This window comes from Dromiciops gliroides, chromosome 5 (genome assembly GCF_019393635.1).
Source record: "Dromiciops gliroides isolate mDroGli1 chromosome 5, mDroGli1.pri, whole genome shotgun sequence".
Classification (NCBI taxonomy): Eukaryota; Metazoa; Chordata; class Mammalia; order Microbiotheria; family Microbiotheriidae; genus Dromiciops; species Dromiciops gliroides.
Window position 1 is genome coordinate 240,525,375 of NC_057865.1, and position 21,953 is coordinate 240,547,327.

Consider the following 21,953-nt stretch of genomic DNA (forward strand, 5'->3'; position numbering starts at 1 on the left):
TGCTTAAAAGTCTAACTCTTGCTAAAGCTTCTAATTTATTGGTGAACACTCATTAGATTTTAGATAGTATAGCTAGAATTTTAGCCCCTCACAGTCATATTATCCAACCTGATAGGAGTGGGGTAGTACCCCAGAGTTGTTTTAATTTCCATTTCTCTAATCAAGAGTGATTTAGGGGTAGCTAGGTGGCATAGTGGATAGAGCACTGGCCCTGGATTCAGGAGTACCTGAGTTCAAATCTGGCCTCAGACACTTGACACTTACTAGCTGTGTGCCCCTGGGCAACTCACTTAACCCCCACTGCCCTGCAAAAAAACCAAACCAAACCAAAACAAAAGAAAAACAACAAAAGAGTGGTTTAGAACATTTTTTCATATGGCAATAGATAGCTTTGATTTCTTCATCAGAAAACTGCCTGTTCATATCCTTTGACCATTTCTCAGTTGGGGAATGACTTGGGTCCTTATGAATCTGATTTAGTTCTCTATATTTTGGAAATGAGGCCTTTATCAGAAATACTGGCTACAAAAATCACTTCCCAGCTTTCTGCCTCCCTTCTAATTTTGAATGCATTGCTTCTGTTCATACAAAAGCCTTTTAATTTAATGTAATCAAAATCACCCATTTTCCATTTCATAATATTCTCTATCTCTTGTTGTGTCATAAACTGTTCTCTTTTCCATAAATGTGAGAGGTAACTATTCCTTCCTCTCCTACTTTACCTTTGGTATCACCTTTTATGTCTAAACCATTTACCCATTTTGACCTTATTTTAGTATAAGGTGAAAGATGTTGGTCTATGTCTAGTTTCTGCCCTACTATCTTCCAGTTTTCTCAGCAGTTTTTGTCAAATGCTGAATTCTTATCCCAGAAGCTGGAGTCTTTGGGTTTATCAAACAGTACCTTGATAAAGTCCTTTACTACTATACCTCCTGTGCCTAACCTATTCCATTGATCCACCACTCTATTTCTTAGCCAGTACCAAATAGTTTTGATGACTGCCACTTTAGATTGAAGCTTCAGATTTGGTCCAGCTAGCCCACCTTCCTGTGCATTTTTTTTTATTTGATTTGCGTGAAAAGTGTTTTGCAGGGGCAGCTAGGTGGCACAGTGGATAGAGCACCAGCCCTGGAGTCAGGTGGACCTGAGTTCAAATCCGGCCTCAGACACCTAACACTTACTAGCTGTGTGACCTTGGGCAAGTCACTTAACCCCAATTGCCTCACTTAAAAAAAAAACTGTTTCGCAATTGTGTTCATAGAGTTCCTGAGTTTGTCTTGCTACGTAGACTCCCAAGTATTTTATATTGTCCACCATTATTTTAAATGGAATTTCTTTCTTTCTCTTGCTGCCGGACGTTGGTGGGCATGTATAGAAATCTGGTGATTTATGTTGATTTTGTTAATATCCTGAATCTTTGCTAAAGTTGTTAATTATTTCAAGTAATTTTTTAGTTGATTCTCTAGGATTCTCTAAGTATATCATCATATCATCTGCAAAGAGTGATAGGTTTATTTCCTCCTTGCCTATTCTAATTCCTTTGATTCCTTCTTCTTCTCTTATTGCTGAAGCTAACCTTTCCAATTGTGAGGGCCAAAATTGGATACACGGAACATTATTTGGGTGACTCGCCTTAATATTGGGGTACCGGAAATATGAGGGACACTTTTAGGTTTAATCTCCCCTTTGAACTTTCCTTTTTATATATTGCTCCCAGGCCAATAAGAAAAGGAGCCTCTGAGCTTTAGTTCATAAAGGATCAGGTTTTATTACTTGGGAATCAATTAAACCACAAAGGTGAAACCAATTAAGGAAATAAGGAAGTAGAAAGACAGATAGATAGTCTTAAATCTAAACCTAGCCTATGTAATCCCAGAGTGTTCCCAATTAAGCTAGTTCAAAGGAATTTAGGGTTAAACTCACCAAGCCTGGTTAGTTTAGAGTTGCTCCTTAGAAACACAGTCACCCCAAACAGAGCAAAACACATGCCTCCGCCAGGTCCAGGACGCCTCCAGAATCATCTGCCAGGCTGAAAGAACAAGAACTCTTTAAACAGGCCCCGCCTATTGGAAGTTGCCTCCCTTCCTGCAGAGTTCCGTTTTCCTCCCCCAAAAGGGGAGGTCTGGCATTCCATTTTTCTTCCCCCAAAAGGGGAGGTCCTTCTCAGTAGCATATGTAATCTCAGGGTGGGCCAGGGGTGGCCCCTCCCAAATGATTCAGCTAAAACTTTTGATATTAATCTCTACCACAAATAATTTTTACCACATAGTACAATATTAAATAAGAGAGGTGATAATGGACAACCCTGTTTCACCCTAGATGTTATTGGGAAGGCCTCTAACTTATTTCTATTACGTATAATGCTTTCTGATGGTTTTAGGTAGATACTGCTTATTATTTTAAGAAAAGCTCCACCTATTCCTATGTTCTCTAGTGTTTTTATTCGGAATGGGTGCTGTATTTTGTCAAAAGCTTTCTCTGCATCTTTTGAGATAATCACGTGATTTGGTTAGTTTTCTTATTGGTGTGGTTGATTATGTTGATAGTTTTCCTAATGTTGAACCAGCCCTGCATTCTTGGTATAAATCCCGTGTTGGTGTGTGTGTCTGTGTGTGTATAAAAATATATGTCCAGCCTGAAGTCCCATTATTCTCATTAATCCTGTATATAATAGCAGTTATTTATATATTTATTTTCTAAAGTTAATATATTTACTTATTTTGTAGAATAAATGAAACAGGACGTCAAGGTTTAAATAAAGAAATCAGTGGTGCTTTGGTAATTAATCTCAGTAACACTAGAAAGAAGTTGCTGGCTTTTAAATTCTGTGGTCCAAGACTGCCTAAGCTATTTGCCTTTTATTTTAAAAAAATAAGCTTTCCATTTAAAAACATTTATTTTCTCTTCCTCCTCCCTACTCTATCACCCACACATTAACAAAAGAAAACGCTTATGATAAACATACTTATTCAAACAAAATCATCTTCATCATCAATCTTCTAACATCATGATTCACTCTTTTGCTGATCAGAATTCTCAAGTGTTTCAAAATTGTTCATTTTCATAATGTTATGGTATAAATTGTTTTGCTGGCTCTGCTCATTTCACTCTCCGTTAGAGTTCATACAAGCCTTCCCAGGTTTCTCTGAAACCATCCATGTCATAATTTCTTATAACACAATCAGATTCCGTTCCATTCATCCTTCAGCCATTCTCCAAATGATGGCCACCCCTTCAGTCTCTAGATCTTTCTTACCACAAAAAGAGCAGCTATACAATTTTTTCTACCTATAAATCCCATTCCCCTTTCAACCTTTTAAAAAGACTGACTTATCATTAGTCTTGACTATTGTGCCTGAAATCTGTGACAGATCTCCTTTGACACGGAAACTGTTGAAAGATGTTTTCCTTCCAAATTCCTTGTCGATGAAAGTAAGAGAATTAGGAAGGAACAGAGTACTGACTTTAATACAGCAGTTGGGATTAGTGTTGAAATTGTAGGTATTGCATACTTTCTGCAAAGAGTTGGGAATTGGAGCCAATTAAAAACTCCACAGTGTGTGTAGCAAGCACACAAAACCAATGGTATTGTAAGCTTCATGAACAGAAATGTACTGTTCCTAATGGATGAGGTGAAGGCCCTAGCATATCTTGCCTTGGTTAGACAACATCTAGAGTATATTGGAATATTTGCTCTTGGAGGGGGGTGACTTTTCCATCACTAGAAGTCTTCAAGCAGAGCCTGTTTGACTCAAAGAATGAGATGAGAGAAAATAATGGGTTTTGGGGCTACCAGAGGCCCCCACTGGAGGGCCTAACTCTGGAGCCTTGCCTGATCTCTTTCAGAGCCAGCCCAGAGTCAGCAAAGTTGGACCTAAGACACTGAATACAGACAATAGAGATTAAAACCACACTTAGGTGAAAGCTTTTCCCTCCAGAGGGTCTGTCCTCTGGACTTTGACCACCCTCAAGTCCAGTAAACCAATAGATGTGAATGATGCTAGCCAAATAGCTTGAAGCAGTGTTGTAAGGGCTGCCTCTCCCCTGGACAGCAGGGAACTTACTCTCTCTTGGCCTGGGATGCTGGAAGAAGCAGCCAGGCACCTTTCTCTCTCTCTCTCTCTCTCTCCTCTAACCTAAGAGCTTCAGAACTTTCAGAGCCAGGTGCTCTCTCTTTACTAATATTTAATATGCTTTAACAAATGCTTAATGCCCCAAACTGATGCTAAAGGCTCAAATTTATAAGTAGCAATATATGAGAAACACCAGCTAAGTTCCCTAAAACTTGGGACAGAGATAGGCGCCCAGATATAATTTCAAACGACACAGCTGGCAACCACAAAGGGCATTGTAGACCCTGAAATCTTCTGATCTTTTCTTCAAGCAAGCTGGGGAAGAAATTCTATGATTGTATGTTTCACCTGTTTTCACTGATGTTTATGTGCCTATCTCTTTAAGTCTCCAGGTGCTTGTTCTGGCCTTTTTTTTTCTTCCCTAAGTACCTGCTTTGCTTTCTGGAACTTTAATCTGGTTAATTAGACAGAGATTAAAAAAATTTATTTGAGAGAATTTTAGGCTATAATTTTATAAGATCATGTTAGGGACTTGCTTAGGTGCATTTTTTATTTTTATTTCTTTTTTTGGTTTAGTAAAGCAACTTCTGAATTACAATATGGGGTTTAAAAATGCCAAACCCTACTTGATTGTTGAGGGGTCTCCCTTAGAAAAGCCACTCATGTCTTAGGATGAGGGTAAATTAGAAGTGAAACCAGAGCTGACCAAGAGAAAGCTTATCAAACTGTGTTTTAGGTGGCAAAAACCTTACTCTACCTTATTAGGAGTTCAGCCATTGTGGCCCATGTTCGGGTCATTTAATTTTCAAACACTGAGGGATCTGACACTAATCCTGACCTGTAAACACCCCAAACAGTGAAGGTCTTGGTCTGTCTGGAGCTGATGAACAGGCTTGGAATCCTCATCAGGGGCCAGCAAGCAGCTTCTATCCTCCCCTCCCCCACTCATGCCTCCTCAGCTGAGCCCTCCTCTGAGCAAGCTCTGACTCCCTCTGCATTCTTTTCCAATTCCAACACTCCACCTTTCTCCCCCAAATCTCCATGTGAACACCAGTCTTCTTGTTGGTCCCTGTCACATGACCACAGTCCCTGCTGCTCAGAAGGAGAAGCTGGATGGCTCTTCTCTATCTCATTGATTTTCCAGGGTAGACAGAGTAGTAGTTACAAGGGGGAGAAGCAATCAGTTTTGCACAGGCCCCAAAGCCACCTCAGCATCTAAATAATTGGAGGGGTTTTCTTTGTTGGTGTGGTTGTTGTTCCTTTGACTTTTTTTTTTCTACAAAGTATGAGGGTTAAGTGACTTGCCCAGGGTGACACAGCTGGTGAAGTGTGCAGTGTCCTAAACCGCATTTGAACTCAGGTCTTCCTGAATCCAGGGCCAGTGCTTTATCCACTGCGCCCCCTAGCGGCCCGTTCGTTCCTTTGACTTCTAAAGAAGGCTACCTCATTCCCAATGCTTTTAACATGTGCAGACACAGCCTAATTGCCAGGCGATTGACTTGATGACAGCTGTGGACAAGGAAGAGCCATGGCTGGGACAGCAGCATGCTTCATTGTTACACCTTAGGAAAGAAAAAGTACACTTTGGGATTTGAGGCGAAAGAAAAGGGAAATCATAGATTAAGACGGCAAAAGGAGTGGAGGAATGAAATCTCTGTCCTGCCCTAGCTAAGGCTAGGCTTGTTTTCACAACAGAAGCCCTGGCAACAGGGACCCTCTCCTTGCCTAGAGGTGGTCTCCGTGCCCCACCTTCCCTTAAGAAATGGTCTTTTCTCCCTCCTCCTCTTTGGGCGGGGATGGGGGCGGAGCTACGCCTCCAGCCAATCCGAGGCTTAAGGACTTCACAATGGGAAGTGTGACTTCAGTGCTGGGGCCGGTTTGTTGACATTGACCATGGCTGAGGCAGCAGTCGTCCTGGCGCTGCCGTGTCGGAGACAGCTCTTTTTCCCCGCTCCCCGCTACTTTGTTGTCAGCTTTTGCTGGTATTCTACATATCCCGCAATTGATAGTTTTCCCGCTTTGGGAAGTCTTACCCACTCCTCCCCTGATCCCCACCTCCACCTCCACCTCCACCTTCTCCTCTCCTCCATAACCGCACTTTTTCAGTCAATCTCCAGCGGGAGAATGACAATAGGTCAATTTTTAAATTTCTTCACCAATTGGATCGGCATGTTGAGAATTCAACGCAGGTAAGAAGGGGAAAGACCAGGGTCCCGGCGCAGCTCCTTGGGGTGGGAGCCCATGAGGCATATTTTCTTGAAATTTTGGTTTCCCACTTTTCTCTCTCTTCGGGGAACCTGAAGGGAGAAAGCCTAGTTCTGAAATGACTACCTCAAATTTTGGCGATCGCATTAGAGTTTGTAAAGAAAACTTTTCCCCACCCGGAATTTGGAACCCTTTTTGAATTTGGGATTCCTCCCCCTCCCGCGGAAAATATCGGAATGAAAAAAGAGTCAAAGACATGGAATAGCTTTAAAAAGAAGTATTTCTATTTCCCCTGTTTTGCTTTGAATTTTTTTGGAGGTGTGTGTGTGTGTGTGTGTGTGTGTGTGTGTGTGTGTGTGTGTGTGTGTGTAATGGGGGCGGTATAACTCCCTGCCCTTCCTAGCTGAGATTCATCTTCACTACGAATATGTCTTATAGCCACTCTCTAAATTTGAGATTGCATACCAAACTACAATAATTGCAGTAAGCATTTCTGTCCTTTTCCCTGGTTCCACTTCTGCCTGTTTTACTCTTCTTTAATAAGCATATTTACACCATTTATACCAAAGACAGAAGCAAATATTTTTGGACAGTGGATAAAATTGTCATAGGCGTTTCAAGCCTAGGAGGACGGTATCATTCTATCACAAATTTAGCATTGTTATCTTAATGTGAATTACAGTTTCTGTCAGGTAAATTCAGTTTATTTTACTGCGTGTGTATTACTCCAGAGAAAATGCTAAGTTGTTTTAAGGGGGAAAAAAGGGTTGATTTCTGCTAAGTTTCAAGTGGTGCTTTAAACTTGAATTCAGATTAAGATTGGTTAATTTCATCCCGGACTTTGCAAATAGTTTTTAAAAACCATGCTTGATGTTGCTCTCCCTAATGAAAACGGATTTGGAATATGCTCATTAATATGACTGAAATTGTTTGTGTAATACTGTATTAATTTCTTACATTATTTTTATGGGTGATATTCATACCTTGCTTAGTTAACTTTTTACAACTGTTTCCCTAGTTAGTACCACCTAAAATTCATATTTTATGTAAATAGTTTCTTTCAGAATTTCTTTGGAAACTTCTTTTGCATGGAAATGGAAATTACCATTCACTTGGCTGCCCATCGCTTCCTCCATATTCATGTACTCTTTTTATAATCCAGATCTATACTCACTCTCTTCCCCATCCTTGCCTGCCTTTACACCCTCTTCCACCAAGAAGTTCCCATTTCAGGGACCACGATTAAAACTGACTCAGCAGGTATCACGATCTGGAAGCAGAGTAAGCTATACTAAGTAGGTTGCCAGTAGAGTCTGAATTGAAGGCCCCCAGAGACAGAACCAGAAGTAGCCACATGAATTGATAACTAAACTTTAAAGTGATGTGTTAAGAAATCAAGTACTGACAAATATGTCAGAAGACAGAGTCAAGCCTGAAGAACTGCAGTGGGTTTAGAGCTATCCATGAGGGAGACAAGAAGGTCATGAGTTTTGAAGGAAGATAGGATTTAGATGAGATGGATGGACTACCTTTCAAGGAGAGGAAGTGGGATTGTCCCTGGTATCTTCCAGGTTCAAAGAGTATTCAAGTTACCAGGGAGTTGTCTGTGGGAGTGGTGAGAGGTTGGAGAGTTAGCTGGGGTCCAGATTGTAAAAGGTCTTTATTGCCAGACAAAGAAGTTTTGACTTTCACCTGTAGAGACATGAAGTTGTGCTGGGGGATGATGTGTGCAAAGTGGTTTGTTTCAGTGAATGCCTAGGATGTATTGAAGCAGATCTTGGAAGCAGAGGATCAGTTCTAACTCTATTTTAGGAGTGAAGTAATCAGAGCTTGAGCTGAATGGAGGGTTTGGGGAATGTAAAGAGACTTCTCTTAAAGATCTCAGAAAATCAGAACCAATATGAATTATTGAGTGAGTGGGTATGGGAAGAAGAGGAAAAGACAAAGATGGTTTTTGAGCTTAGTTGACTGGAAGAAGGGTGATCCTGTCCACAGAAATGGCCAAATTCAGCTTTTATCTTTCTGCTTCTTTTGTCATGCTTCCCTCCATTTTCTCTTGCCCAGCTCTGAATAAAATCATAGGGCTGGAGGGACCTTAGTGATCATCTGGTTCAGAGCCTTCATTTGACAGATGAACCTGAAGCTTAATTTACAGGACTTGCCTAAGCTCCTCTAAGTAGCAAGAAGCAGTGATGAGTCAGCTCCTTCTACTTTTCTACTCCACCATGCCATTTTGCATTCATGAACCTTATGCCCTCTTTATATATTTTTTTTTCTTCTCATCTCACTTGAACTTTCTTAGCCATTTTGACCTTTTTGTGCTTAGGTGGTACCTACTTAGGTGGTACCTTAGAGTAGGTGTCCTTTTTAAAAAAATAACATTTTTTCAGTAGGTATTTTTTAAATAATATTTTATTTTGTCCCAATTACTTGTAAAACCAATTTTAATGGCTTTTCAAAAAAGGTTTGAGTTCTAAATTATATGCCTCATGCCCTCCCCTCTCCCTGAGGCTATAAGGTTATTCATGTGCAATCATATAAAGCATTTCCATATTTGTCATTTTGTGGAAGAAAACTTGAAAACTCTACCCCCCAAACCCCAACAAACAAACAAACAAACAAAAAGAAAGTGAAAATAGTACTCCATCTGTATTCAGGTGCTATCAGGTCTTTTCTAGAGGAGGATAACATTTTTCATCATGTCTTGAGAATAGCTAAGTCATTCATTCATAGTTTGTCATTGTGTGTCATTTTCTGGTTCTACTCACTTCACTCTCTATCCGTTCATGTTTTCCTGAAATCATCCTGCTTGTCATTTCTGGTAACACAAAAATATTCCGTTGCAATCATATATCACAATTTGTTCATCCATTCCCCAATGGATGAACATCCCTTCAATTTTTACTTCTTTCCCACCATAAAAAGAACTGCTATAAATATTTTTGTATAAATAAGTCCCCCCCCCACTCTTCAAAATTTCTTTGGAATAAACACGTAGAAATGGTATTGCTGGATCAAAGGGTATGCACAGTCCTTTGTGCATAGTCTCAAATTGATCTCCAGATTGGTTACATCATTTCACAACTCCACCAACAGTTAGGGTCGGGGTTCTTAACCTAGGCTCCACAGACTACCAAGGTCATTGATAAATGACAGTGATGTAAACAAAAAGCATCAATGTTTAAACAAAGAAATATTCTTGTTGATTATTAAAATCTGCAAAATTTCCCATATATATACATATATCTATATATATATGGGAAACTCCACAGGTTCTCTTTTTAACTGCAAGTCAGAGAACACAGACATTCTTAATCTATTTGATTTTTCCTGTGTAGAAAGGCTAAATAATTCTTGAGTCTTCAATGCATTTGACAACCTCCTTTTACAGTTATCTTAAGAATCACTCTCTCCATTACCTCTGTTGCTGACGCCCTAGAGGACAACCCTCTGACTGGTTCAGATGGTTTTCCCCCATATTTGTTTTCTATGCTACCATTTTGATGTCAGTCGGCCAAAAAACATTGATGAAGTGAAGTACCTGTCCTCTGGGATTCAGGCACTGTGTTAGGTGCTGAGGATAGAAGTGCAAAGGATGAAAAAAATCCCTCCTCTAAAGCAGCACGTCTGAGACTGTCATTAGTATAAAGGTGGTGGTTCCACTGACCTTGGGGTGAAAAGAACTTGGTCTACAAATCTCCATAGATCTTTTCTATTTCTCAGCTCTATTGTCCTCCTTCTAGTTCTCCACTCTCTTTAATACCCTTAGCTTAAGTGTGCTTTCTTGGACCTTCTATCAAGCATTCTTTAAATGTGTTTTTCCCCCCACTGTTTTCACTTTTGTATGAGGCAATACTTCTCATAATCTTCTATCATCTTTTCTTTGTCAAGTTCTTCTTACCAGACTTTCTATTCTAAGCTGGTTTTGGCCTGACTGCTATCACTTTAGCAGAATCGGATTGCTCCCTGAAGCAGTTTCTGGGCCTCTTGAGTTTTCTTTTTTGTTTTTTGAACTTTTTTTTTTAAGTGAGGCAATTGGGGTTAAAGTGACTTGCCCAGGGTCACACAGCCAGTAAGTATTAAGTGTCCGAGGCCAGATTTGAACTCAGGTACTCCTGACTTGAGGGCCGGTGCTCTATCCACTGCGCCACCTAGCTGCCCCCGAGTTTTCTTTTTATGGCAGTTGATCTACACTCCTTAAATTTCTGTAGGAAAATGTTATCATCCATTTTGAATGAATGAATGATAAAACATTTATTAAGCACTTCCTTCCTGACTGCCACTTGGCAAAGTCCTAGGGATACAAATGCAAGAAGCAAGACAGGCCCTTGCCTCAAGGAGCTCACCTTCCAAGTGGGAAACAGAACATATTGAGGAATGGTGGCTGTGACTGTAGGACATCTAATCTTTCCTGGAGTGTTTCTGTTGATTTGATAAGTGTTTTCAGAGCAAGACTTTTAAGGAGGGAGGAGGAGGGGAGGGACTGGAAGGGCAGTGAAAAGAAGGAAGGGCAGGTGAGATTTACCTTAAGCAAGATAGGGCAGGTGATGGGGGAGTAACAGCAGTGGTCATGGATCTGGTTGGACTATAGTGAATGGTAACCATTGGAAAGCTAGATTTCATAAGCATGACATGCAGATGAGTGGGGAATAGCCATTCCTTTGAACCCCCTTCTATTTTGGGGGTTCAGTAGTTTGTTTAAATAGGTCATGTTGAAGCCTGGTGCTTACAAGTTAGTGTTCTGGTTATATACTGATAGATGATTCAGGAAGGCAAAGTACTATTTCTTATTGCTTCCTATTAAACATGGTGGGAAAGCATAGTATTATAGAAAGAACACTAGACTTGGAGTCTAGAGAGTTGTCCTGCACCCTCTTCCCTCTTTGTACCCTCTCGCAACAGTCTCATAAGCTTCCATGCCTTCACTTATCTTTACAGAGGTTACTTTCAGATACAGATAGCAGGACTCTCCTGAGGTCTAATCCCATGTCCTCAACGGATACTGGATGTTTCTAACTGGGGGTCCCATAGAAATCTCAAACACCACATGTACAAAATGGACAAGATTGTCTTCTCACTTAACCCTTCTCTTCAACTTCTTTCTGTTTAGGGCACCACCATCCCTTCAGTTACATAGGATTTATGAATTTGTTTAATACAGTTGTATGTGATTATCATATGGGTTTGTTGCTGGGTTTTATGTCCCATTTTGAATTATTTATTACATTAATTCCCACATGACCTTGATGAGGTTGGAAGTCAATCAGAGTCTTCCTCTGGTGACCCAATCTGCACCTAAATTGAAAAAATCCATCCATAACCAAGCCTTTGTTACAAACCTACTGTTTGTCAGGCACTGTCGTTGACAAAACCAAGCAATCCTTTAAATTCTTAAGGAAGTTACATTTTGTTGAGGGTGTCAGCATGTACACACAGAAGTAAATACATATATGTATATGTGTACACAAGCCTGTGTAATATACACGCTATATACAAAGTCATTTTAGCAGAATATGCACAATTCCGGTCGTCAGAAAATGCCTGGTATAGAAGGTGTTCCTTGAGCTTTAGCTAAGAAGGCAGCCTGGGAATCTAAGAGACAGAGGTGAGGAGGAGCTGTGTTTTAAGGCTAGGACACCAAGCCCTTGAAGGGTAAGGAAACAGGAGAGAGATCATCATGTACAAAACCATGACATGGTTTAGTGTAAGAGAATAAAGTCCTGAAAGGTGGGACCAGCAGAGGTCAATTACAAAGACTATTTACGTTCAATTGTTTGCATTTGTAAAAATATAGAGATATATGCATATAGATATATGTAAAGAGAGAGATTATATGAAATAATCTAAGTCTTTTGAGTGAGAGATTTTTCTTCTTGCTTCATCTAACAGAGAGCCTGATCTCTTTGATGGAAAAAAAGTATCTTTTGTGGATGCAGATACATCTGGCCGTCTTCAAGATCTGGAGATCAAGGAGGTATGTATGATGACAGATACAATTTGTTTTTAGCCAAAGTCTGTAAGAAGGCATTTAGGGAAACATGGAAGTACCACATGGAAGCAGTTACTAAAAGACAGCTAATGAGTCTGTGGATGAAGAATCAATATGATTTTCTCCCTTGGTGCTAGAGATGGTATGGCCTAAGTGCATGTAGACAGGAGGTGTCAAAGCCAGAAAGACCTAGTCTTGTCTCAGACATATACTAGCTTTGTGACTCTGGGCAAGTCACTTCACTTCTAAGTTACCTGCACAACTCTGAATGATTCTGAGTTGCAGAGAAGGGACTGCCCTTCATTGGCAGAAGAAGCTCCTTCCTCAGTGGGAGAACACTATACCAATGAAAAAATGTTACAGGTCCAGAAGCTTTCCCTTTCCTTGTGAAGGTGGAAATTGTAGTTGTCAGAAAGAGATGAGAATGAAGTGAAGCAGAATGGGGGAATGAACATCAAGAATACAAATCGTTGCCATTGTTTCTTACATTTCAGAATTGTGTGCTGCTTCTTATGGTATTTATTCTTAAGCATTCTGTGTCTTCTTGCCTCTGTCTTGCCGATGTAATCCTTTATGTTAATATGTAAATACATTTTAGAATGATAAATTCTATTATGAATAGTTTTTATATTATATTACATAAATAATATTATAATAATATAAAGAATTGTTTTCTGACCAGTTCCTGAGTACATTGTAAAGTGTTCTAAATTACCTTAAACACTTATGTGTCTGAATATCCCTTTGGAAATATAATTTCCAGTTGCTTAATCTTTTCACTGAAATGAATTTGTAGTTTGAATACTTACACATGTGTGTATGTGTGTGTGTGTGTGTGTGTGTGTGTGTGCTTGTGTTTTCTGTGTGTGTGTATGTGTGTGAGTGAGATCTCTCCTAGGACTGACAGCTTTCATGATCCTTTGCTCATGTCAACAACTCCTTAATCTTGGCATCTCCTAGACTTACTTTCTGTTCCCTGATAGGTTGCTCCCATAGTTTAAGTTGGTTGCTGCTGCTTATGCATATTGTCTTCTAAAGTCCTCCTCATTGCTTCATTACAATTTCCCCTTGGGCAACAAGTAAGGATTCATTCCTCCCAGTAGCTGCTCTTGCTCAGATAGGAAGGCAGCTTACAGAAGATATTGCACATCTTAGTTTGCTTGGTTATCTAGAATATTCAGTTCTTCATATACCACAGAGTTGAGTATATTTTCTGTTGCTCTGGTTACATTTTCTTTAATGGTATTCCTATAGCCTTAGTAACCTGAGTTATCATGTCTAATTTTGGTTCACTATCGTGTTCATTTTCATGTCATATGAAAACTTTGCATCAGAGGAAAAGGTGAAGGATTATTCTATACTTTTATATAGAAGCTGATTTTGTGTGAGTAGCTTGGGTTAATGTTTTTTAGAAGCAATATGCCAATAAATTACCTATATAGATAGAGTATCATGATCCATCCCACAAAACATGTTACATGCCACAGCATAAAGACAAGAAACATTACTGTGGAAGGTGGTGACCTGGGCTCCATGTTAAAAATACAAAATGAATATCAATATGGGAAATGATGCATTGCATGTTTATAAGAACACTTCTTAGTCGACCATACATCAAAAAGAGAAATTATGTATGCCTTTTTTTAGGTTATAAAACCTCTACATTTTCTCTACATATATTAAAGTAGTAGTCTATGTTTTATTTTTATGATGTGTCACTTTTCCTAAACTTTTGTTTAAAAAAAAGTCTCCCTCCATGAGCCAAGGGAACCCTACAGGAAGTATGAGGGGAAGAGGATAAGGAAGGAAAGGTGAAAAAAAAGGGAGCGCAGAGTAGGGGAGGGGACAGTCAGAAGTAAAACACTTTTGAGGAGGAATAGTTTAAAAGAAGATAGAAAATAGAGTAAATATCATGGGAAGGGAATAGAATGGAGGGAAATAGTTATGATGATTGAATATAATGGAAAAACGTATGGTACCTACTTTGCTGGGCTAATAAGAAGAAAATTCTTCGTCAGGTTTAAGGTACTTTATTTAAGTTATGATGAACAGGATACTATCAGAAAAACTTGGAAAGACCTACATGAACTGAAGCAGAGTGAAATGTACTGTTTACAAATTAACAGCAATAGTTTAAGGTGATCTGCTGGGAAGCATGTGGTTATTTTCAGCGAGGCAGTGATCCAATATAACCCTGAAGGACTTATGACAGTAGCAACCCATCTACAGAGAAAGACGCAATAGTATCTGAAAATAGATGGAAACACATTTTTTTCAGCCGGAGGGGGGGAAGGGGAGGGTTGGGGAGGGGGGACAGTTAGGGTTGGGTGACTTGCCTGGGGTCACACAGCAGCTGGTGAGTGTTGGGTGTCTGAGGCTGGATTTGAGCTAGGGTGCTCCTGGTTCCAGGGCCGGTGCTCTGTCCACTGTGCCACCTAGCTGCCCCTGGAAACACATTAAAAAAAAATTTTTTTTTTCCTCTTTCACAATTCCTCAATTTGAAGTTTTGGGGTTTTTTTTTGTTTTTTGTTTTCTCTCACAACCTAGCTAATGTGGGAATGTTTTCCATGACTACTCATGTATACCTTATTTTGAAGTGCTTGAGTTCTAGTGGGTGGGGGGTGGGAATGGAGGAGGAAGAGAAGTTGGAACACAAACTTTTACAAAATTGATGTTAAAATTTGTTTTTACATATATTTTGGAAAATAAAATTCTATTCAATTTTAAAAAGTCTCCTATGAAACAGCTAATATTCTTTCAAAGCTATTGTAATGAGAGAAAACAAACACAGGCTTCTTAGGATTTTATTTGCACTTTCTTGACTTATATTATGCCAATATGGAGTCTGTTGTTATTTTTCTGCTTTCTTATTTCTTGAAATATGTTAACATTTTTAAAAGACTCCCAGTTTTCGCTTTTCCTCAAAGTTATTTTAAGACATTGCTTTAGATTTTTGGAATGACATTAAACACATTGTGATAATAAAATTCTATGCCCTGCTTTTGTTAGGATGAACAAACAAAGGAAAATAAAGAGGAAGAGATACCACCATGCCATGAAGACAACACGGGCAAGGCAATGGAACCGGAGAATGCACATGTTCTTAAATATGGACATGATGAATCAGGTGATAACTCTAATATGAAAAGAGTAACTTACTGTTTACATTATGAGTAAGAACCATAATACCTCTTCACAAATTTGTTTTATGTTTTCATCTTTTTGTTCTTTCCAAGGCTTTTCCTTCAAAATGTTTGGATCTTTGTGTATTACTTATGTTTTTATAATATATGTAGAGTGGGATATGCCTTAAAATTTCCCCATGAGACAATATTTCCTCACAATAGTTTTATTAGGCAAGTTTATCAAAACGTGTTATGCTTTTATATTTGACACCTATTTAATTTTTTTCATTTAATTCATAAATGAATTCAAGAACACAAAAGTCTCTTGTCTATGTGTACTGAGCATTAGACTAGGTCTTGGGAAGCTTAAAGTTTTGTTAAGATATTGTACTTGCTATAAAGGGAGCTTACAATGTGGGGTAGTGCATTGAGATAACCATACAATACTCATTTATGTAAAAGGATCATAGAATTCTTGAATTGCAGAACTGGAAGGCACTTCTAGTCATTCTACTTCAACAGTTCTTGAAGAGGAGGAACCAGTTCTACCACATCCCCAATAAGTGCCTTATAGCTTCCTCCTGAACACCTCCAGTAATGAGGATCATATTATGATGTCTTCTTCTTTGGTTTCTTCCCATTTGGAGGAAGTTTTTCCTTAATTAAAAAATTTATTTCTTTATAACTTTTAACCCTATTTCCATTCTCACATTTGTCTTCATGAAGATGGAGAACAATGGGTTTTCAGGAATCCTCAAATAGTCATACTTTCCACAAAATGTCACCTCAGACATCAGTTTATTTATTTGTTGGCTTATTTTTTTGTCTTTGATCTTTTTATTGTCTTAGTAACATTGCAACCGGGATTTCAAAAATATTCTTATAATTAGGCATACCTCATGTTATTCAATAATGCCAACTGAAAGCCAACCAGCCATTGTCTCCTCCTGTATGATGCTTAATTAGCTAGCTGCCTTTTTAATTTTCTTTTTGAATTCGTTGTTGGTTTGTATACCTTCATAAACCAATTGTTCTGCCATCCTATAGAAAGAGTTCCTTTCCTGCTCCATGATGCAGCTCCATGGTATTGGAGAATTTCCATGAAGTTGATAATGCTTAAGGAAATCCTCACTATTTTGTTACCTCATGCCACTAATGAAGTAGTAAATATTTGTCAAGTGACTAATTTGTGAAAGGCACTATGTGAGGCATAAGGGGTGGGCGCGGGGACACAGAAACTAAAATGAAACTATCCATATTTTCCTAAACCATGGGAGACAGAAGAGTACATACAAAATAAATACAAAGTGATTTGGAAGGGACTGGACAAGTGAGGAAGGCCCCAGTTTCTGGAGACAACAACAGGGAAGGTTTCTACATTGGGGGTGTGACTTTAGTTGAGCTCTGAAGGATACAAGGGATGATAATGAGTGGAGAAACATAAAGAGATCATTCCAGGCATAGAAGACAGCCTATACAAAGGCATAGAGATGGAACAGGGACTATCAGGAGGGAAATAGCAAGAACTACCTGAACTTTAGAGTATGTGAAGGTAAATACCCTGATAAGGCCAGATACTTAGACTGGAGACAAGTTATAAAGGGTTTGAAATGGTTAATTTCATCTCAGCAGGATTAGGAAACTTTGGGAATTTATTTAGTGGCTGATTTTGGCAGCTGTGTGGAAGAGGGATAGCAAAGGGGTAGACAAATGGGAGACAGAAGTTTGGGCCAGGACTCAGGTAGGAGGAGAGGGCCAGGGATGGTGGGGTGGGGGAGGCATATGAGAGAGATACTATGGAGGTAGAATTAGCAGGATTTGGTAACTACCAGGATGTGTGAGGAGCGGGATAGTGAGGGGTCCAGGATGACACTGAGGCTACAAGCCCTCATGACTAGTGAGTGGTGCTGGTGCTAGGATTCTTGCTTGTAATCCAAGCTCTTCTGCCTCCTGGGATATCATATTCCAAGTCTTCTCATCCTTTAATGGAGAAGCTGCTGAGTCCTGTGAAATCCTGACTGTGGCTCCTTGATCTTTAAATTGGTTGTGTTGGGTTTTTTGGGTTTTTTTTCTGGCTGCTTGCAATATGATTTTTTCCTTGGCCTGATAGTTCTGTTAATTTGGCTTCAAGATTCCTTGGAGTTTTCATTTTGGGATCTCTTTCAGGAAGTGATGAGTAGATTCTTTCAATAACAATTTTACCCTCTGGTTCCAGGATATCAGGGCCGTGTTACTTGATAATTTCTTGAAAGATTCTTTCTAGGCTCTTTTTTTGTTCTTATTTTTGTTTTTTTGTGAGGCAATTGGGGTTAAGTGACTTGCCCAGGGTCACACAGCTAGTAAGTATTAAGTGTCTGAGGCTGGATTTGAACTCAGGTGCTCCTGACTCCAGGGCTGGTGCTCTATCCACTGTGCCACCTAGCTGCCCCCGAGGCTCTTTTTTTGATCACAGCTTTCAGGTAGTCCAATAATTCTTAAATTATCTTTACTTGGGGCAGCTAGGTGGTGCAGTGGATAAAGCACCGGCCCTGAATTCAGGAGGACCTGAGTTCAAATCTGGCCTCAGACACATAACACTTACTAGCTGTGTGACCCTGGGCAAGTCACTTAACCCCCATTGCCCCGCAAAACAAAACAAAACAAAACAAAATGATCTTTACTTGGTACCTTACTCTTTGGCAATGAACCTTTCCAAACTTAGCAATGTAAACTTCAAAGACAGAAAGCCTGTTTCCAGGGCTGTGCTGAAAACTGTCCTAGCTACGTAGTAGGACCCAGTAGAACTTGAATTTTGTATTTGTGGATACAAGGTCACGTCATCTACTGGTGAAATATAAGAATTGGGTAGAGGTGGAGTGTCAGTAGCTTATGCTTTAAAAATAAAATGGCAGTCATTTCTGAATAATATTAAAGTTTTTATCATAATGTGTCAATTAAGTTACTCTTGACATAATATTCATGTTCCATATAGATCTCCCTAAGAAGGGAAAGAGATTTTGGTTGAGAAGAAGGAAGCAAGTTGTTCGAAATGGTAAAAACGCTTGTGATCCACAATCATCCCCAAATCCTGGTGAGTAATTATTGGGGGAAAAAAAAAGGTTTTTTTCCAAAACATTTTTGAAGAATTTCTAAGTCCTAAAGAAGCAGGTTTTCTTTCACCTTTCTAGTGCTGTCTGCAGGAAGGCAGCCAGGAGAGTGAGAAGTACTAAAATCTCATCCCACAAGAATGTGTTGAATGAACTGTCATCATTTAGCCTAAACAAGAGAAGGTATAGGAAGAATGCTGGGATCTCTGTCCAAAGTTTGAAAGAGAGATTAGAATAATTATATCTACCATGAGAATACAGTAGGATCAATGGATGGGAGCTACCAGTGGATTGGAGCTGCCAGTCAGGATGGTAGATCTTCTTCCCTGGCACATGGAAATCATTCTACCCCTTAGTGTGTGGCCTAGTGAACTGTTTTATCCAAAATTAAATTCATCACCCGCTACCCGACTCTTTGGCAATGAACCTTTCCAAACGTAGCAAGGTAAACTTGAATAGCAGAAAGCCTGTTGCCACGTCTGTCCTGAAAAATTTCTAGCTTGGTAGGTGAGGCCTAGTAGAACTTGAATTTTGTGTTCATGGATAGAAAGCCACTTCTACTCCTGATGAAATATAAGAAAAGGATACAGATGGAATATCAGTAGCCTGTGCTTTAAAAAGTTTTTTTACTCATTTACTCATAATGTGTCAATTAACTTATTCCTGACATAATATTTATATTCCATGTAGATCTCAATAGGAGCAGAAATTGGGTATCCAGGATGTTGAAACGTAACCAAGTCATACCAATAGGAGTTAATCCAAATCCACACCGAGAAATTATCCCTGGTAAGTAATTAGTCAAAAAAGATTTTTTTCCTCAAAACATTTTGGAAGAATTTCTCTGTCCTACATGAGCAGGTTTTCACTCTTGTCCAAAAAAAAAAAAAAAAGTCAGTCATGGTAACCCTAGCAAATAATCTTTCTTCTCATAGTGAAAGTAGGAGTTAACTTTGTGTGTTTTTTCCTCAAGTGCTCTTGTAAAGTCTGTGAACAGATTGCTATATATGGAATATAGTGCCTTGTTGAATTGAGATCCCAGAGAATAGTATTTTTCATGCGAATACCTTAAAGTTCAGTTATGTTAACTTGCCTGTATCATTTGGACACATTGCATAATATTGTAAAGCCTACTCAAAGTGTCTGATTCTTAATTTATAATTTTCCTTTGACTCTAAAATGATTGAACTTAAAGTTTGTCAACTTCCTTGGACGTTTTTGTTAGTAATCCTTAATTGAATTTGAAAGCTATTTCTTGTTAAGGCTGTGCCAAGTTTTTTCCTTTGATCCTAGGCGAATAAAATTTGATATATAAATAATGATGCTAACTGCCTTTAATTAAAAATGTAACTGGAAAACATTTAAAACAAGTCTAAAGATATCTAAAAGTGTCATTCATTCTTTTATTCTTTGGGCTTTTTGTTTATTCATCATGCCTAATTCAACAAGGATACTGTCAGCAGATGCACAGCTTGACAGCTCTGTGATATTTGTGAATGTTTTTATTTTCCTTCAGTTGGCTGCCATACCCCTATAGTCCCTAGACTTCTAAAACTTGTACCTCTTGGTGAAATGAATCACAATGGGAATGGAATAAGATCATTATTTCATGCCTCCTCTGTATACTCTCTATCCATTTTTACACATTTCAACAAATTAATATGCAATTTTTGAAAATTGGCTTTGATGATTTTCTTCTGATTTCAAAAATATTTTCTTTTATTTTTGCTCCCTTAAGTACGTTGGTGTCTGTAGACTTTATGTGATATTCTTGAAGTGCTGCTGTCAAAATATTCTAGCTAGCACTTGACCATCACAATTAGTCCAATAATGCTAGAAGAGACAAGGAATAAAGTCTTTAAGTGTTTACATTTTAAAAAGAGCTTGTTTAGTAGTAACATGAAGGAATGTTAAGTTGTTCATTGTATGTTAAATATCTGTGCCATGAGTCTACTCTCATGTAAATAAACATCTTGAATACAAAATATTCAGATGAAGTTCTAGGCAAAAGCAGTAGAAGAATTAAGGATTAAACTCTGGAGGTCTAAAGAGAATGGATATTCTTATTAAGTTCACCTGACCGCGCACATATTTAATTAAATACTATGTGTTCTGAGTGGACATGTACTTTTGGAGTTCCTTATTTTGGTGTGTGTTGAACTCTGAAAATAGTTTTTAAAGATGTGAATCAGGTAAGGAAATTTGTGTGAAATTATCTTATATCTGAAGCTTTGCCAGATGATAATTCAGGAATGACTCTAGAGTTTAAAACTTCATAGAAGGGCCGCTAGGTGGCGCAGTGGAGAAAGCACCGACCATGGATTCAGGAGGACCTGAGTTCAAATATGACCTCAGACACTTAACCCTGGGCAAGTCACTCACTGCCCAGCAAAGGAAAAAAAAACCAAAACACCTTAATAGAGTACGAAGCCTGGAAGGAAGCTTAAAGCTTTTTCCAGGTGGAGTCAGAGGACTGAGCATCTGTTGTTCACAGCATTCAGTGTGTACAAAAGTCACAGGGGCAGGAGATAGAGCAGTGTGAATGCCTGGGGCATACACAATGGGAAAGCGAATTGTGTGAAATCAGTTTAGAAAGATAGGCCAGAGTTGGATTCAGAATGTTTTGAAATGTCAAGTTAGAGTTTAAATGTTATCCTGGAAACCATTAGACATTTCCTTGATAATCTTGTAATATATTCATTGAGTGTGAATGTGGTAAACCCTAAGCGGTTCATTTGAATTGAAAAAAAGGAGTCACATTTCTTAGTAAAGGAATAAGAATTTATGATAAAGAACAAAATAAGACATGTGCTTCTTTATCCCAAATGAGGCTGAAATTCTCTGATAATGTGATGCTATTTCTCCCAAAGTATGAGGCAGTATTAGAGAGTAACTTGGAAGTAGTTGGGAGAGGTGGTAGTTACTTCTCTCATGCAGGTTTGTTAGCTATCTTTTGATGCTGTTATAAAACCCAAGCCAAATTTATCACCAGGTATAGAGTCAAGCTTTTATCCCAGTGGTTTAAAGTTTTGTTTTGTTTTGTTTTGTTTTGTTTTGTAGGATTCCTTAGGGAAATGTGATGAGTTTTCCCTCCAAGCCCTTCTTCCTGAAACCTAGGGTCGCCTGTGTAGAGATTGTGATTTGAAAATAGAAATCAATGTAGTAAATTTGTTTTAATTATGTCTTGGTTTCTTTTCTTTTGATATAGATTTCTGTGGAAAGTCTCTGCTACTACTGACTTTATGTCATGACCAAACAGTGATACTGATGATTTTATCCCATCATCATTCTCACTGGTGTTTTTTATCAAGAATGACAAATTATTACGGACTGGTTTAACTTCTGAACAATTTATTTTTGCAAAGAAGAAAATATTCTCTACGTTATAACCTTCAGACATTGTATGTTTAGGTTCACTGAGATTTCTTCCAGAGATCTGATTACTTCCATTGGACCTCATTCGTCAATTTTTTTT

The 21,953-nt window shown here is 38.8% G+C and overlaps 1 protein-coding gene across 1 annotated transcript; it reads left to right on the plus strand.

Moving 5' to 3' along the window:
* The first annotated feature begins 5,966 nt into the window (after positions 1-5,966).
* On the plus strand, positions 5,967-21,874 carry LOC122729000. The gene is made up of 6 exons (XM_043967683.1): positions 5,967-6,262; positions 12,168-12,252; positions 15,277-15,394; positions 18,364-18,462; positions 19,169-19,267; positions 21,687-21,874. The coding sequence occupies exons 1-6, from the start codon at positions 5,967-5,969 to the stop codon at positions 21,815-21,817; spliced, it is 828 nt and encodes a 275-aa protein (XP_043823618.1). The 3' UTR covers positions 21,818-21,874.
* Positions 21,875-21,953: the final 79 nt, after the last annotated feature.

Bases quoted from the DNA above. Each gene is read 5' to 3' on its own strand.
- LOC122729000 (XM_043967683.1), top strand. From the start codon at position 5,967: ATGGCTGAGGCAGCAGTCGTCCTGGCGCTGCCGTGTCGGAGACAGCTC. The intron at 18,463-19,168 runs GTGAGTAATTAT...TATTCCATGTAG, and splicing joins ACAATCATCCCCAAATCCTG to ATCTCAATAGGAGCAGAAAT. The intron at 19,268-21,686 runs GTAAGTAATTAG...CTTTTGATATAG, and splicing joins ACACCGAGAAATTATCCCTG to ATTTCTGTGGAAAGTCTCTG.